Below are 16,855 nucleotides of genomic sequence, written 5' to 3'. Positions count from 1 at the left end.
GGGGAGGCAGACCAGATGAAAGGGGGCTCAGTCTGGGAAGGCCTCTTGGAGGAGGTGAGCTCTCAGTAGGGCTATGAATAATAAAAATAATAATGTTGGTAATTGTTAAGCGCTTACTATGCGCAGAGCGCTGTTGTACACGCTGGGGTAGACACAGGGGAATCAGGTTGTCCCACGTGGGGCTCACAGTCCTAATCCCCATTTTACAGATGAGGTAACTGAGGCACAGAGAAGTGAAGGGACTTGCCCAGAGACACACAGCTGACAAGTGGCAGAGCTGGGATTCGAACTCATGACCTCTGACTCCAAAGCCCGGGCTATTTCCACCGAGCCACGCCGCTTCTGAAGAGGGGAAGAGAGTTAGTTTGGCGGAGGTGAGGAGGGAGGGCATTCCAGGAACGCGGGAGGACGTGGGCCCGGGGTCGACGGCGGGATAGGCGAGGACGGGGGACGGTGAGGAGGTGGGCGGCGGAGGAGCGGAGTGTATGGGGTGGGCAGTGGAAAGAGAGAAGGGAGGTGAGGTAGGAGGGGGCAAACATGATCAGTTACTTTACATTTTTAATCTTATTCGTTTAAAATCTATTCCCAGTACTTTTTTATGGTATTTAAGAGCTTACTAAGTGCCAGGCACCGAACAAAGAGGTGGTGGTGTAAGTACAAGATAATCAGGCTGGTACACGGCCCATGTCCCACGGGGCTCACAGCTTTAATCACCATTTTACAGATGAGGTGACTGAGGCACAGAGATACCAAGTGATTTGCCCAAGGCACTGCAGACAGGTGGAGGAACTGAGATGAGAATCTAGTTCCTCTGACTTCCAAGCCTGCGCTCTTTTCACCAGGCCAGTACACTTACATACTCCGTGGCCCAGTGGAAAGAGCCCGGGCTTGGTAGTCAGAAATCATGGGTTCGAATTCCAGCTCTGCCACTTGTCAGCTGTGTGACTGTGGGCAAGTCACCTCACTTCTCTATGCCTCAGTTCCCTCATCTGTAAAATGAGGATTAAGACAGTGAGCCTCACGTGGGACAACCTGCTTATCCTGTATCTACCCCAGCGCTTAGAACAGTGCTCTGCACATAGTAAGCGCTTAAGAAATACCAACACTATTATAATTATTAATAAGACACATCATTACTATTATGACAACAGTAATGTGACTCACAATGAAACCAGTTCTTAAAAGCAAAAATAACGAATTCTCTGTACATACTTGGAGCAGCTGGATACTGTTCGCCTTGGGCCTCCTCTCCTGTAGGTTCAGCATGACGGCTTGCACCATGATTGCGGCCTGTAGCTCAATGTCACCAGAGGCCTCTGCCTCTGCTAACATTTGATCTATTAGACTTAAGCACTCTGTGGTTTCATTTTCTACGGCAGACAAATGAATGCATTTTTGATAATGCAATTGAGTTTTCAAAACTACGATGTTAAAATAAATACCAAAAAAAAGGTAAAAATGCTTTTGATATGCTATTGAGTGGCTGATGCTGATTTTTCTCTATAAGGGAAATGGGCCACAGCAAGGCACAGAGACTGCCCTGCCAGCTCTATGTAGGAGGAGTGGGAAGTGAGCGGGATGGGAAATTTGTCCTAACTCCTCCAGGCCCCCCCAAACCTTTATGATCTAAATGCTGAGAAGCATCTTGTTCATTCGTTCATTCAGTTGTATTTATTGAGCGCTTACTGTGTGCAGAGCACTGTACTAAGCAAATGGAAAGTACAGTTCAGCAAAAAAGAGAGACAATCGCTGCCCACACTGTGTTTTACATTCCAAAAGGAGGGGAGACAGACATCAAAACAAGTAAACAGGCATCACTATAAATAGAATTATATATATATATATATGTGTATATTAATTCTATTTATCTATATAAATACATAGATATAGATATATCTACACACACAAACATAAGCACTGTGGGGCGGAGAGGCAGGGGGAACAAGTTGAGCTGATGCGGAAGGGAGGAAGAGCTGAGGAAAATGGGGGCTTACTCTGTGGTGGTTGCACCGCAGAGTGCTTCTGAGAGCTCAGCGTACAACAGCAGCTGGGAGTGTGTTCAAAATTTGGCCCCCCAAACTAAATTTGTCTTGCAAGGACATGATAATATTAATAATAATGTTGGTATTTGTTAAGTGCTTACTATGTCCAGAGCACTGTTCTAAGCGTTGAGGCAGATACAGGGTAATCAGGTTGTCCCACATGAGGCTCACAGTCTTCATCCCCATTTTATAGATGATTGAACTGAGGCAAAGAGAAGTTAAGTGGCTTGCCCAGAGTCACACAGGTGACAAGTGGCAGAGCTGGGAGTCGAACCCATGACATACAGGGACTACAGACAGTCCTTGAGTCCAGTGGGTCTTGCAACGAGGCAAGAGTACTGAACCTGCCAGGCACTCAAGGCAGTGTGGAATCTTCTCTATCAACCAATCCATCGATGATAGTTATTGAGTGCTTACTGTATGCAGAGCACTACGCTAAGAACTTCGGAGAGTGCAGTATAACTGGGTTGGTAGACATTTTCCCTGTCCACGAGGTGCAGCAGGGAAATCTGGACTGGACTGCACTAGGTCTTAGTTATGGAAACTTTCTAAGACTGGGATGAGTCAGTGAATCATATCAATCCCTTCTGGGGGTCCACAAACCAGAAATCACTCTGTCCCAGTCTTGGAGACAGACCTCCCGTGGCTACCCTCAGAGTAACCAACTGCTCTCGGTTATGAAACTCTGGTGGCTACATTTTCTATATTCATAATTTACTGCAGAGTATAGAAAAATCCAACTCTCATAATAAAGTAATGGAGAAAATAAGTGTGTTACTTATGAGCCATATATAACACAAAATGGATTTTTAAAAAAGTAATAATAATGATAATAATTTTGGTATTTGTTAAGCGCTTACTATGTATCAAGCACTGCCCTAAGCAGTGGGGTTTAGTTAAATCAGGTCCCACGTGGGGCTCGAAAGTCTGAATAGGAGAAGAGGGAGTGAATCCCCATTAAGCAGATGAGGGAACTGAGGGCCAGAGAATTTAGGCGACTTGCCCAAGGTCACACAGCAGACAAGTGGTAATGGAGTCAGGATTAGAAACCGGGTCCCTCTGATGCCCAGGCCCGTGCTCTTTCCACTAGGGCTTGAGGGTTTTTTTTGGGGGGGGGGGGGGGGGTGAGGGAGGTGGTTTGCAATCAAGCTGGTTTTTCTAGGCCAAATGAAAAACAAACAGCATGAAATATCAAAGACGTGATGTTCACTAAATTGATATTATTTGATCTACTGAATTCTAAACTTTAGATTCAAAAGTATACACCATGCTGAGAAGTCAAAGTTTTTCACGCTGAACTATAAACTATTTAATAAGGAACATATTTTCTCTCAAATAATCAATTAATTTAAAAAGAAGTTACAAGGAAGAGCATTTATACCTTTCATGACCACAATGCCCCGTATCTGTGCTACCAATGCAGCCAGTAACGCCAAGCGGCATCTCAGCCACAAGCGAATGTCCAGATGTTCTCGGGCTACCATCATAGAAGGCTCCAAGTACTTAGTATCTTCTTTATGCACAGATTCCTGAAGTAGTAAAAATATACTGAGAATAATTTTTCATTTCACTACAACACCCCTAATTCAGCACAAATGATAGGTTATTTGGCAACTAGCTAAAATAGAAACATTGTAGTGCTCCAAAAATGTCAGATTCATTCAGTTGTATTAATTGAGTGCTTACTGTGGGCAGAACACTGTACTAAGCAGTTGGGAGAGTACAGTATAATGGTAAACAGATACATTCCCTTTCCACAATGAGCTTACACTCTACAGGCTGTTTGCTGAGCACTGTACTAAGCACATGGGAGAGTACAGTACAACAGAGTTGGCAGAAATGTTCCCTGCCTACAAGGATCTTATAGTCTAGAGGGGAAGCTTGCAGTCTAGATGACAGTTCAAGAGATGTGGAGGACAAGAAGGAAGGGAGAAATGGCCCCAAAACCCTCAAAGAAATCAAAAAAGCATAGAGGGGGATTTTACTAAAATGGAGGACAAAAATAAAATAAATAAATAAATTACCATCAAGTAAGAAAAGAAAATCAAGGCAAACACAATAGGCAGTGGGCAGGCAAAGATTAAAACAAACAAACAAAAAACAAAAGCAAAGAGCTGAGACCTTTTCCCTCCCTCCCTTCCTCTCCCTCTCTTCCCCACCCCCACCATTTGCTTTTAGAGAGAAGCAGCATGGTTTAGTGGACAGAGCACTGACTTGGGAGTAAGAGGTTATGGGTTCTAATCCCGGTTCTGCCACCGATCAGCTGTGTGACTTTGGGCAAGTCATTTAACTTCTCTGTTACCTCATCTGTAAAATGGGAATTAAGACTGTGAGCCCTACATGGGACAACCTGATTACCTTGTATCTCCTCCAGCGTTTAGAACAGTGCTTGGCACATTGTAAGCACTTAGTAAATACCATCATTTACTATTGCAATTATTATTATGATTAAAAGACACAGATGTAGGGGTAGAGTACCGCATGCATGGGAGAAAGGGAAGGAATGTGGAAAGAAACAGAAGGGAGAGTCAATCACTGGTATTTATTGAGTGCTTCTGTGGGGAGAGCACTCTTCTAAGTACTTAGGGGAGTGTACTAGGATAGAATCCGTATATATAATCCCTGTCAAAAAGGAGCCTGCAGTCTGGAGTGAGAGACAAATTGTAATAAATTACAGACAGGGGAAACAGCAGATCATAACAATATTTATAAGTGCTGTGGGGTGGGGTGAACATGAAGTACTTTAAGGGGTACAAATTCAAGTGCATAGGTGATGAACAAATGGAAGGCGAATAAGGATTAGGAAAGGCCTCTTCGAGGAGATGTGAATTTAGGAGGGTTTTAAAGGTGGGAGTGTTGTGGCCTGTCAGATATGAATGGGGAGGGAGATCCATGGGAAACATTCCCATTCCCACTGCATGGCAATGGGAAGCAGCATGGCATAGTGGCTAGAGCACGGGCTTGGGAGTCAGAAGTCATGGGTTCGAATCCCGACTCCGCCACTCGTCACCTGTGTGATTTTGGGCAAGTCACTTAATTTCTCTATGCCACAGTTACCTCATCTGCAAAATGGGGATTAAGACTGCGAGTCCCACATGGGACAACCTGATAGCCTATCTACTCCAGCGCTTAAAACAGTGCATAGCACATAGTAAGCGTTTCACAAATACCATCATTATTATTGCTATTATTATAACCAGGTCAGATGCCGTTTGGGCTGTTGTAGTGAGATCAGTGAGATAAGGGAGATGGGGAGAACTGATTTAGTGCTTTAAAGCCGATGGTAGGAGTTTCTGTTTGATGCAGAGATGGATGAGCAACCACTGCAGGGCTGTTGTTGGTTTGATTTACTGTCTCTATCTGTTGCCGAACCGTACACTCCAAGCGTTTAGTAGAGTGCTCTGCACATAGTAAGCGCTCAATAAATACTATTGAATGAATGATTTTTTTAAATGGTACATGTTAAATGCTCATTATCTGTCAAGCGCTATTCTAAATACTGGGACAGATAATCAATCAATCAATCCTACTTATTGGGCACTTACTGTGTGAAGATCACTTTACTAAGTGCTTGGGAGAGTACACTCTAACAGAGTTGGTAGACACGTTCCTTTCTCACAGTGAGCTTACAGTCTAGAGGGTGTAGGCCAGATACAAGTTAAACAGGTTGGAGACAGTTCCTGTCCCCTATGGGGCTCATGATTTAAGTAGGAGGAGAACAGGTACTGAATCCCCATTTTACAATTGAGGAAACTGAGGCACAGAGAAGTCACCTCCTCCAGGAGGCCTTCCCAGACTGAACCCCCTTTCCCTCTGCTCCTCCTCCCCTCCCCTCCCTTACCCTCTGCTCTTCCCCCTTCCCCTCACCTGAGCACTGTGCTCATTTGTATATATTACCCTATTTATTTTGTTAATGAGGTGTATAACTCCTTGATTCTATTTATCTTAATGATGTTGTCTTGTGTTGTTTTGTTCTGTTTTGCTTTGCTGTCAGTCTCCCCCGTTTAGACTGTGAGCCCGTTATTGGGCAGAGATTGTCTATCTGTTGCCGAATTGTACATTCCAAGCGCTTAGTACAGTGCTGTGCACATAGTAAGCGCTCAGCAAATACTACTGAATGAATGAAGTCAAGTGACCCGTCTAGGGTCAAACAGCAAGCAGTTGGCAAAGTCGACATTAGAACTCAGGTCATCTGACTCCCAGGCCCGTGCTCTTTCCACTAGATCACATTTATGAGGAGTGAGTGGGTTGGTGTGGACTGAATGGTTCGGTTAGAAAAACGATCCAGGCAGCAGAGTGAAGCACGGATTGGAGTGCGGAGAGACAGGACAGCAAGAAGGCTGATGCAGTAATCCAGGTGGGATAGGGGAACTGCTCGGAATAATGCGGCAGCAGTTAGGATGGAGAGGAAAGAGTCTAGAGAGGCTGTGGAAGTAGAACCAACAGGATTGGGGGACATTCAAAGATACTTAAGAGAGAAAAACTAAATTCATACGTACACTTTCCGTAGGACCGGAAAAATCATTTGTATGAATTTTTGGCATCTTCTTGAATACTTCTGCATCCTGTAGAGTTCGGAGTACCGAGAAAGCAATGCCAGCACTAAAAAAGGGAACAAATGACCAAAGCGATTTATAGCGATTCCCAAGGCCTAGAACGTGTCTTAATGCGTTATTCTACCCACACAATACTCTGATAAACTTGTGAAATGTAGGGGTCATGCATAAAGTATATCTTTCAATAGACTTTCATGTAGTACCTATTATCATAATACTTAACAAGCCATGGTTTTTCCAAGGGCAGTTTGGCACATGCTCTACCAATATCCTGTATCCCATCTTGGCTTACCACAGTACACAGTCTTGAGAAGCGACTGTTCTTTTGGAAAAGCCTTCCACTACCAGGCTATTCAGGCTGCCTGTTATTCCACTTTCTACCCACCCCGGAAATCCAAACGTCTTGCGCTTCTCACCATTACCGACTCCTGTACATTATAGTATGGACTTAGCCTTCCCAGGTCTTTTGGTTCCAGTTTTGCTTACCCAGAGCCGGCTAGATCCGTACTCAGAGCTGTGGAGGTTGGTGGGGCTCTGGCACTATCCCCCATCGCTATACACCTCTAAAAAAATCACTTCCTCATCACCCACCTACACAGACTCCCTATTTTAACTCTGTTTACTGTACTTCGTTGTTTCCACCTACTTGTGATTTATTTTAGTGTCCGTCTTTCCTGCTAGACTGTAAACTCCTTGGCTCGGTCTTCCCAACTACGGCTTTGTCAACCACAGTTGCTTTGGGAAACCTAACCTTCACAGTTGGGAAGGGACAGTTGTATCACAAAATCATAACGGGCTAAAAATCTCGTGGTATTTGAGGAAATTCTGTGGCAACCACATCATAGCTATAGTCACCCAAAATACAAGAATATAAAGCTCTTTCATTTTGACACAAAGATGCTACCTGAAAATGACAATATTTATCAATTTTTGAGTACTTTATTCCTGGGGGAAAGAGTAAAGGATAATTTTCCCTTGGATCTAAGCAGAGATAGTTGCAGGTCTGCCTTGTTCTGTATACCACCACCTCCCAAGGATTTCCAAACCAAAACTATTCATCCGGGGCTTCAGTAATCCTCCTTTGAGGGCTCTTGAAAACAGAGATTCCCCTGGGGCAAACTCAGAAGCTCCAGACGGCCAGATCTGATTGTCTAAGTCACCTGGTAACAACACGTTACCAACACAGTGAACCAGCTTACATTTCCAAATGTCCACAGCAGGGAGGATTCTTTCCTAAGGAGGGATTAAATGTGAGTCCTCCTATATTAGTTACATAAACAGTACGTGACCAAAGTTGGGCCATCTTTTATCATTTATATTTACTGTGTCCATTTAGAGTCTTGCAGTGGGAACAAACTTGTTAATAAAAAAAGAGCTAAGATGATGATCAATTTTCTTGTCTTCTGTCTATTGCAAGGTTATAGAAATATTTATTTCTAAGTTTGTTGTATTTAATCAGCTTTGACTACCCCCACAGACATGGGTGATTTGCTTCTGACATGTACTCTTTACTGGTGAAAAAAAAAAAAAATCAAGATTCATCTATTCCTGGGTTGAGTTTTTTTTCCTCATTAGTTGACAAATGTGGGCTTCAATCCACCCCCCACTGTCCTCCAGCTATATCAGAAAGATCAACAAGGAACAGGGTACTAATAGACTATATCTTGGAGCCTTTATTAAAAGTGCCAAAAAGCACCACAAGGGACACAGCTGATCAAAGATCATTTGGATGGGTTTGGGTAGACTGTGACTAAAAAATATACTAGCATCATCATCATAAAAAATAACCCCTTCAGGACTTGGCACCATAAGCAGCAGCAAATGTAAAACTTCATCCAACTGCAAAACACCTTCAGGCGTTCATTAGAACACGTGTCAGAAGGTGTTAAGCTTTATACAGAAATTTCATTTGTAAAAATACTCCGATGCATATCTATATCAAGGAGATAAGTGAATAATGCTGTTAGGTATTTAAGACTCTCAGTTAAGGTACAAAAGTGATTTTCTATATGATCTACTACTCATACTACTAGCTGTGTGCCTGCCAGAGAAACGAGAAAACAACCCAAAACTAGCTAGTAGCAGTTTTAATTAGCTGGAAATTTTAATTAGGCCTTTTTAATAAACCCAAGCAATTTCAAATTAGGACCCATATATACTTCCATTACTTCAGTCAATTTCTAGATGTAAAATGGAACAGTTTGGAAAGCTTTCTTGCTTGCTTTGAATTTTGCCACTACAAATGAAAATGTATTCTGGTCATGGAGCTATTTACCTGAAAGCTGCTTGATGTCTCTGCTGAGCAATAGCAGCCAGTTGAAGCTTGGCCTCAATAACAACCTCTAATTCTACAACAGAACACTGAGAAATCATCCTGTCATTTCCATCCTGTATGTCTGCCACAAGCAAGTTAAGCCTGTCTTCCGCTTCTGACAATAAAATTCCCTGAAGGAAGAACATCACACCATCATATAATTATATCAAAAAATACAAATAGTGGAAAGTTGCTTAGAAATGAACCTCACTTTTACTCATCTAATATTTTTCATGTCCTGAGAGATCAAAATGAATTGGATGAACCACACAATAAACCCGTTCCCTGAAGTTTCATATTTTGAGGCAGGGGAAAGGGTGAAACTTTGACGTAATGGGGAAATTGAATAGCGTTATGAGCCAGAGTGCAACACCCATCCAATAGAGTGAACTCTGGCTGGCCATGTCTCCTTGGGGCCAAACCCATGCTAGTTTCAAAAAAGAGAGACCGAGATGTTCCTTGATGACAAACAGATCTTATTAGGTTTTACTGAAAACACAAGTTAACAAATGGAACACGGTGCAGATTGCCATTATTCATACTTGGAGTTTAGCAAAGACTGTTTTGTTTGCTTTTCGTGGTTAAATATTTTTGACTTTTTGATTGAGATATGTGAGAATGGCAGGCTACATCTTACGCTTTTAAAATTATTTATATCTTGCCTAATGAATACTTTTCCCAATAGTAATCAAATCTAGAGCGAGGGAAACACTCACTATTACTTATCTCACAAGCCCATGACCTTGGCATTGTCCTCAAATCACCTCTCATTTAACCCACATTCAGTGTCACCAAATCCTGTCAGTCCTACTTTTCCAACATTTCTAAAATCTACCCTGTCCTCTCTATCCTGTTACTATGCAGATCCAAGCACTTTATCCTATTCTGCCTTGATTATTGCATCTGCCTCTTCGCTGACCTCTCTGCCTCCTGTCTCTCCCCACTCCAGTCCATACTTTCCTTTGCTGCATGAGTCATTTTTCTAAGAAAAGGTTCAATTCATGTCTCTATACCCTCCCTCTGGCTTAGAACTCCCTCCCTCTCCATAAATACCAGCCCACCACTCACCCCACCTTCAAACCCTTCTGGATTTCACATCTCCTTCAAGAGGCCTTCCCCTATTAAGCCCTCTTCTCCCTGGCTCCCTCTCTCATCTGTGCCATTTGGCACTTGGATCTGTGACCTTTGGGCATTTGATATTTGCCCCAAGCCCATCCCCACACCACTTGCCATATATATCTATAACACATATTATAAATTATTTATTTACATTAATGTCTGCCCCTCCCTCTGAGTGTAAGCTCACTGTGGGCAGGAAATGGGTCGACCAACTCTGTTGTACTGTACTCAACACAGTGCTTAGTACAATGCTCTGCACACTGGAAGCGCTCAATAAATACCACCGATGATAATAAATATGATTGACTGAGCTCTAGGCACTTTAAGACCCAATGGATTAAAATGTAGTTACAGAAGAGAAATGAGCAAATGCAGATGTAAGTGAACATTTTAAGTTGATCGAAAATGCCAATATTCCTCTCCCTACACGTTCAGCCTGACTGCCACCCACTAAGTAGGATAAGTGGGTTCTTTTTAAAGTCTGATGGACTAATCTAACCCTGAAAATGTATCTATGAAAATGGAAAATCCATCATGACACCAGCCTCACTTCCTGATAGAAGGACTTTTAGGATGACTGACTTAATAATTCACTATAGCAGAGACAATTCTAGGTTTTGGGGGGCTAAGCCATTTTAAAAATATTCCCTCAAACTGGGGTTGTCCTGACCACCAGTTTTTCTAGCTCTCATATCTCACATCTGGTCTAGAATATCCTCAGACGCAATGCTTACTGGATAACCACAGAATTCTGGACTTGTAACCAACATCCCCAAATGTTGGGATATTTAACCCCATGATGAATCCCTTTCCACATTCTCAAAATAACCCGGAAAGATAGAGAAAGGGAACAAGTTAGAGATCAGACGACGCCATATTTACTGAGCACTTACGTGGGAAGAGCAGTGTACTAAGCTATTGGGAGAGTACAGTATAACAGATTTGGCAGACATGGTCCCTGCCCACAAGGAGCATATTCATTCAATTGAGCTCTTACTATGTGCAGAGCACTGTACTAAACACTTGGAGCATACAGACTAGAGGGAGAGAGGTGACATTTCAGTGCCTCCATAGTTAATACGAATAATGTGATCAGCCTTCTTTTAGGTGAAATTTATTTCTAACTATTGAGAGAAAAATTACTAAATTACCTTGAGCATATTCAGAGTTAAATCTTCTTTACACTTAATCAGTTGAGAACTCAAGCCTAATTGGTCTCTTGAATTCACTTCTACACAAACACAAATAATTTTGGAAAGGCAAAAAAAAAAGCATAATTAAAAATGTTCCAACTTTTTCACTATTATGCATCATACTATAACATATTTTTATTACTACATTGCATCTTTTTTCCAAAAAATCTCAATATAATTTCACGTAGTACGAGTTTTCCAGTGAGCAAGCTCCAGTTACCTTAGCCAAGACAGTCTCAGATTTTTGTGGGCTGCCCCAGGTGAAATTCCTTCTTCTGTGCCAGTCTTCTATTTTAATTCAGTACTATTGCAAAAACATCTCAAGTGCATGTCCTGCTGGCCAAAGAATGAACCTTTCTCTGTTTCACAATTGGTATCTGAGCAGTGCTCACTTGAATGGCAAGGGACCAGAAAAGGTGCCCAACTGTATCAGGTTGGACACAGTCCTTGTCTCACAAAGGACTCACAGTCTTAATCCCCATTTTACAGATGAGATAGCTGAGGCACTGAGAAGTCAAGTGACTTGCCCAAAGTCACAGCAGACACAAATGCAGAACTGGGATTAGAACGCAGGTCCTCTGACTAGCAGGGCCATGCTCTTTCACCTAGGCCATGCTGCCTGGAATGTATTTTTCTTCAGTGAAGTATGAAAATGACTATCTTTTTAGGGGTCAGGTTTAGCAGTGTGGCTTAGTGGAAAGAGCACGGGCTTGGGAGTCAGAGGTCGTGGGTCCTAATCCCGGCTCCACCATTTATCAGCTTTGTGACTGTGGGGAAGTCACTTCACTCCCTTGTGCCTCAGCTATCTCATCTGTAAAATGGGGATTAAGACTGTGAGCCCCACGTGGGACAACCTGATTACCTTGTATCCACCCCAGCCCTTAGAACAGTGCTTGGCACATAGTAAGTGCTTAACAAATACCATAATTATTATTATCATCATTATTAACTCCTCCAACCCAGTCCCAGGGATTACCTTTAATGCTGGGTACTGGTGATTTGCTCCTTATAGAAGTAGAGGCACAGTAGAGTGATCTCAACACTTCTTCTGGAAGGCCATTTATTGTCGCTGCAAGACTGATGAGGAAATGCATTCTGGCCAAAAATAATTTGTTCAGGATTTGTTGGTTGCATAGAGAAGCCAGAGTTATAGGCAGGCCTCTATTCAACACTTCATCTATTACCTGAAAAAGATAAATTATAAGGAAAATCAGCAAGGCATTATTTTATCCATCATCAGATGCCTTTTTTCCTTTTTGCATAGAAAGGTATTCATCACCTATGAGCTCCCTCGGATACGGGGAGGAGACAAGCCATCTTATAGCCTGGTATTCTCTCTCCCGGCAGGACCTTCACTGGCTTAGCGGGGAAGAGTACTGGAAAATCTATGCTACTATACAAAGAAAATCCGAAGTTACTTCAAGTGAGCATTTCTATATCCTTCAGTGATTCTCATCAGTGTTACTATTATTGAAAGGAGGAATATCCTCAGCTTTGCAGCGTCGGCACTATCCCCGTCCCTAACCACCCTATAACCCGCATTTTGGAAAATGCCGGCAAAGGGGCCCGTGATTGCAGAATGGTTCTGGGTCCATTTAAGGGGGTGGGGGAGTGTAAAGGTATCTCTTCTCATAAGGAATCCTCAGGTACATGTCAGACTGTATTTTGATCGTTCAATGTATGGAGGATAGATAGAACTGCACCTCAGAGGAAGAAAGGCTGCTGTGACCATTTTTTAAATACGGCTTTCCTAGAACTTATTATCAATAACAACAACTGTGGTATTTATTTATAGCTTAGTATATGCCAAGTACTGTGCAGGGTTAGATACCACGTGATCAGGTCGGACGTAGTTCCTGACCCATCTGTGGTTCACAGTCAAAGGGAGGGGTAGAATTGGTATTTCATGCCCACTGCCCGGATGAGGGAACAGAGGCATAGAGAAGTAAAATGACTTGTCCAACGTCACACAGGCGTCGAGCGGCAGGACTGGAATTAGAACCCAGGTTTCCTGACCTTCTGTTCTGTGCTCCTTTCACGAGGCCATGCTGCTTCTCAAATATAGCATAAGCACTTGGATACAGATTGAAAGTGAGATTTCAATACGCCAGCATATATTAGTGGAGGTATTGTTACCCAACAGAGCACTTAATTGCATTCCAATTTCTACATTTATTGCTTCTGCGAAATTCGACTGCTAAAGCCAGCAAAATTATATATTTGCTGAAGCACCACTCAGTTTATCTCTTGGTCGGCAAGAATTAAGTACCCACAGAGTGCAAAACATTGTTTCAGTCCTACTTGTTGTAGGTTGCAAATTACTGAATTGCTAAATGCAGTGAGAACAGGAGTAGGGTGAATAATGTAACATGCCTACATTAACAAGTGCCATAACAATTACAAAATTTAGAATTTGAACAGCCTCTCTTTGTTCACCACCTGCTGCTCCATGTAAAGAAAAATTCTTATTCCTGTCAAGATAGAGAAGTGGGGACCTCAACAGATGCAGGGATTAAAATAAACTACAGATAGGAGAAGGGAGGAAAAGGGATAGGATGGGGTGCTCCTTGTTTACTCCTAGGGATGGAATTCTATAAGCCAGAAATTCTTGTGTGCAGAACAACCAATAACTGTCCCTCAAACCCTCTGCCTTACTCAGACTTTAAAGGTTAGTAGGGCCCAGTACTGACTGTTCAGACAACCTGCTATTGTTCTTACGCTTTCTCCAAGCCAGCACCCTGAAGGTGTTACTATTTTTTTTTTTCCTCAAAGCAGTTTTTTCATTAGCATTAAGAATCATGTTCTTTCTTAAGGATCACAAGAAGATGGCATTGTACTGTCCTCTAACACCAATTTCCTTTCCACGAAAAAAGAAAAAAGTGTAACCTGAAGAGTCTTATGTAGTTCAAAAATAAGTGTTTTAATTAACCAACTAGGAATTGCTATTTAATAAATTGACAGTCTCTTCCTGAACACAAAGAACAGAAAAGGTAAAGAAGCTCTGAATGACATCTCTTTTGCAAAGAAAATTATTTCTCATGGCAGGATATATTAAATAATGATACCTTGGCATTTATTCCTAAAAGGAAACAAATTACCCCCAAATTTCCGAGATGTTAGCTCCCTTAACAAAACATGAATATATGATGATTATATCCTTCTCCTACTCATCTTCCTACTTCAAAATGACCACTAGTTTATTGATCTCCCTAATTCCACCATCTCCCCTTTCCAGTCCGTACTTCACACTGCTGCTCCGATGATTTGTCTAAAACAGCACACCGCACACAACTCCCCACTCCTCAAAGACCTCAAAAGGTTGCCCATTCCCCTTTTCATCCCGCCTAAACTCCTCACCATTGGCTTTGAAGCACTCAATCAGTTTTCTCCCTCCTATTTGCCCACTCTCTTCTCCTACTACCCACTATCTCCTACTCTTCACTTCCCTCGAGCAAACCTATGCACCGAGTCTCGGTCTCATCTCTTCTGCTACCAATCTCCTGCTGCCATCCCCCTCTCCACTTGGGCCTGGATCTTCCTCCCTCTTTAAATCTGACAGAACACAGCTCTCCCCATCTAGAAAGCCCACCTGAAATCTCCTACAGGAAACCTTGCCTGATTAATTTCTCATCTTCTAACTCATACCCCTCCCAAATGCCTCTTCAGCTGTCTTGTGCCACTTAAGCAATGTTGCATTCACGACTTCTCATAGCACTTATAAACATTATCTTACAACCCTGCTATTTAAGAATCATTCCTTTTTCTTCCTCCTATTTGTTATTATTTGGGATTCCTCGAGAAGCAGTGCGGGCTAGAGGAAAGAGCACGGGCCTGGAAGTCACATGGGTCGAGTTCTAATCCTTGTTCTGCCACTTGTCTGCTGTGCGACCTTGGGCAAGTCGCTAAACTTCTCTGTACCTCAGTTACCTCATCGGTAAAATGGGGATTAAGACTGTGAGCCCCAAGTGGGACAGGGAAAATGTTCAATCTGATTAGCTTGTATCTACATTTTCGCACTGTCAAAATATGAACCATTTTAAAGACAATAGAAAACCAAGTTTTTGGAATGAAATAAACATAAGCTCTATGTTAAATATGACAGAGTAAAATCAACAACACTCGACCAAAAAACTTCTAGAAATTGGAGGACTGGAACCAAACCATTACATTCTAAAATTCACACTGTGCTTCCTCTAGTCCTCTGAGATGAATGGGAGATACATAGAAATATGAACAGTGTGATAAATTCAATACAGTGATTGGTTCAACACCCACATACACACAAAAGGAAACCCTTTACCGCCTTATGAGTAATAAAGCCAATATAATTTGTTACTGTAAGAGGCTGTAAAGGCTGAAAATTTAAATACAGTCAAGGAAGGTTTGGATAAATTCATGGACAAGAGGTTCATAATGCATTACGAGGAAGAAAGGTTAGGGATGTTAAATGTTTGATCTATAACTAATAGGTTATAGGTCAAAGAAGGTAACCAACAAAAACACTGCTTCTTCAAATATTCTTTCTTGCCACTGTCAGCATCAAAATATACTGGGCTAGAAAGATCTTTGATTTGCCCCCAGAATGGCCTATCTTATGTTCTTATGTTTTACAGCAGAGTTTTAAAGCAAGTCATTCTTGTTTCCTCTAATAATACATATTCAGTTAAAATATTCTTATTCCCCACTTAAAGTGTTTCATAATCAAATATTTTACTTACTGATAAGTTGTCTTTGCTGAGAAGGGTTTTGTCTGTCTCAAATTTCTGAATCGGCTGCTAAAAGAACAGTAAAATAATGGATAAAGTCATTTTCATAATCCTTAAAAAGTTTTTCTTTTTTAAAACCGGGCAATGATTTAAATCTAGCATTGCCATAGCAGCAAATTGTGTTGTCTTGAAAAGACTGGCCCTCTTGGAAAAGATTTCTCTTTAAAGACTTGTATCTTCACTAGCAAAACAGGTTTCAGGCTTATCGTCTCCAGGAGAGATTTTCTAACATCTTACTTTGGAAAGTACTGGGAAAAAATCATTTTGGAAGAATAATTCTGTGTTCTTGACTCTGAAGAAAATTGAAAGTTAGGAGCTTGATTTGGGGACCTTCCAAAATGATGAAAGTATTAGCAGAATAGAATGTACTCATGCATGATTGAGCATTTATTAATATTTTCCATTTCTTCTTCTCTGCTTTTTTGACTAATTACTTTTAATGAAAGCCTGAATTCTAATGACATTATCATAGCTTTCCTGGATTTCTACCTACAACATTACACTGGCAGGAGTGCAGGAGAGGAGGATGCGAACTGAAGAGGAACTATTAAGAATTCATTTTAAAAATTAATTATTAAGGATGAGGAGACCACACCTATGGAAAAACTGAATAATGAGGATAACCTACATTTGATAGTGCCCCTGATGCCAGGTATAGGAAAGCAATCTTCTAATTGTCATAAAATGGGGATTAAGACTGTGAGCCCCACGTGGGACAACCTGATTCCCGTGTCTACCCCAGCACTTAGAACAGTGCTCGGCACATAGTAAGCGTTTAATACCAACATTATTATTACTATTATTATTATTAAAACTGAAACCAGTCTCACGGGTGAGGTGGGAAGTGGAAAGGAAAGAAGTATAA

General features: G+C 41.8%; 1 protein-coding gene across 1 annotated transcript in view; it reads right to left on the bottom strand.

Moving 5' to 3' along the window:
* The window catches only part of CFAP54 (cilia and flagella associated protein 54), a 174,323-nt gene that overhangs the window by 45,951 nt on the left and 111,517 nt on the right, over positions 1 to 16,855 (bottom strand). Inside the window, exons 49-55 of the mRNA XM_029078670.1 lie at positions 15,943 to 15,999; positions 12,201 to 12,408; positions 11,183 to 11,262; positions 8,874 to 9,043; positions 6,542 to 6,644; positions 3,424 to 3,571; positions 1,213 to 1,370 (exon numbers count right to left, since the gene is read on the bottom strand). Of these exons, the coding sequence (XP_028934503.1) occupies positions 1,213 to 1,370; positions 3,424 to 3,571; positions 6,542 to 6,644; positions 8,874 to 9,043; positions 11,183 to 11,262; positions 12,201 to 12,408; positions 15,943 to 15,999 (924 nt within the window). The remainder of the gene's footprint in view (positions 1 to 1,212; positions 1,371 to 3,423; positions 3,572 to 6,541; positions 6,645 to 8,873; positions 9,044 to 11,182; positions 11,263 to 12,200; positions 12,409 to 15,942; positions 16,000 to 16,855) is intronic.

The sequence above is a fragment of the Ornithorhynchus anatinus genome, chromosome 14, assembly GCF_004115215.2.
Source record: "Ornithorhynchus anatinus isolate Pmale09 chromosome 14, mOrnAna1.pri.v4, whole genome shotgun sequence".
NCBI lineage: Eukaryota > Metazoa > Chordata > Mammalia > Monotremata > Ornithorhynchidae > Ornithorhynchus > Ornithorhynchus anatinus.
Note: the sequence above shows the minus strand (reverse complement) of the source record. Positions and strands in the feature narration are given on the sequence as shown.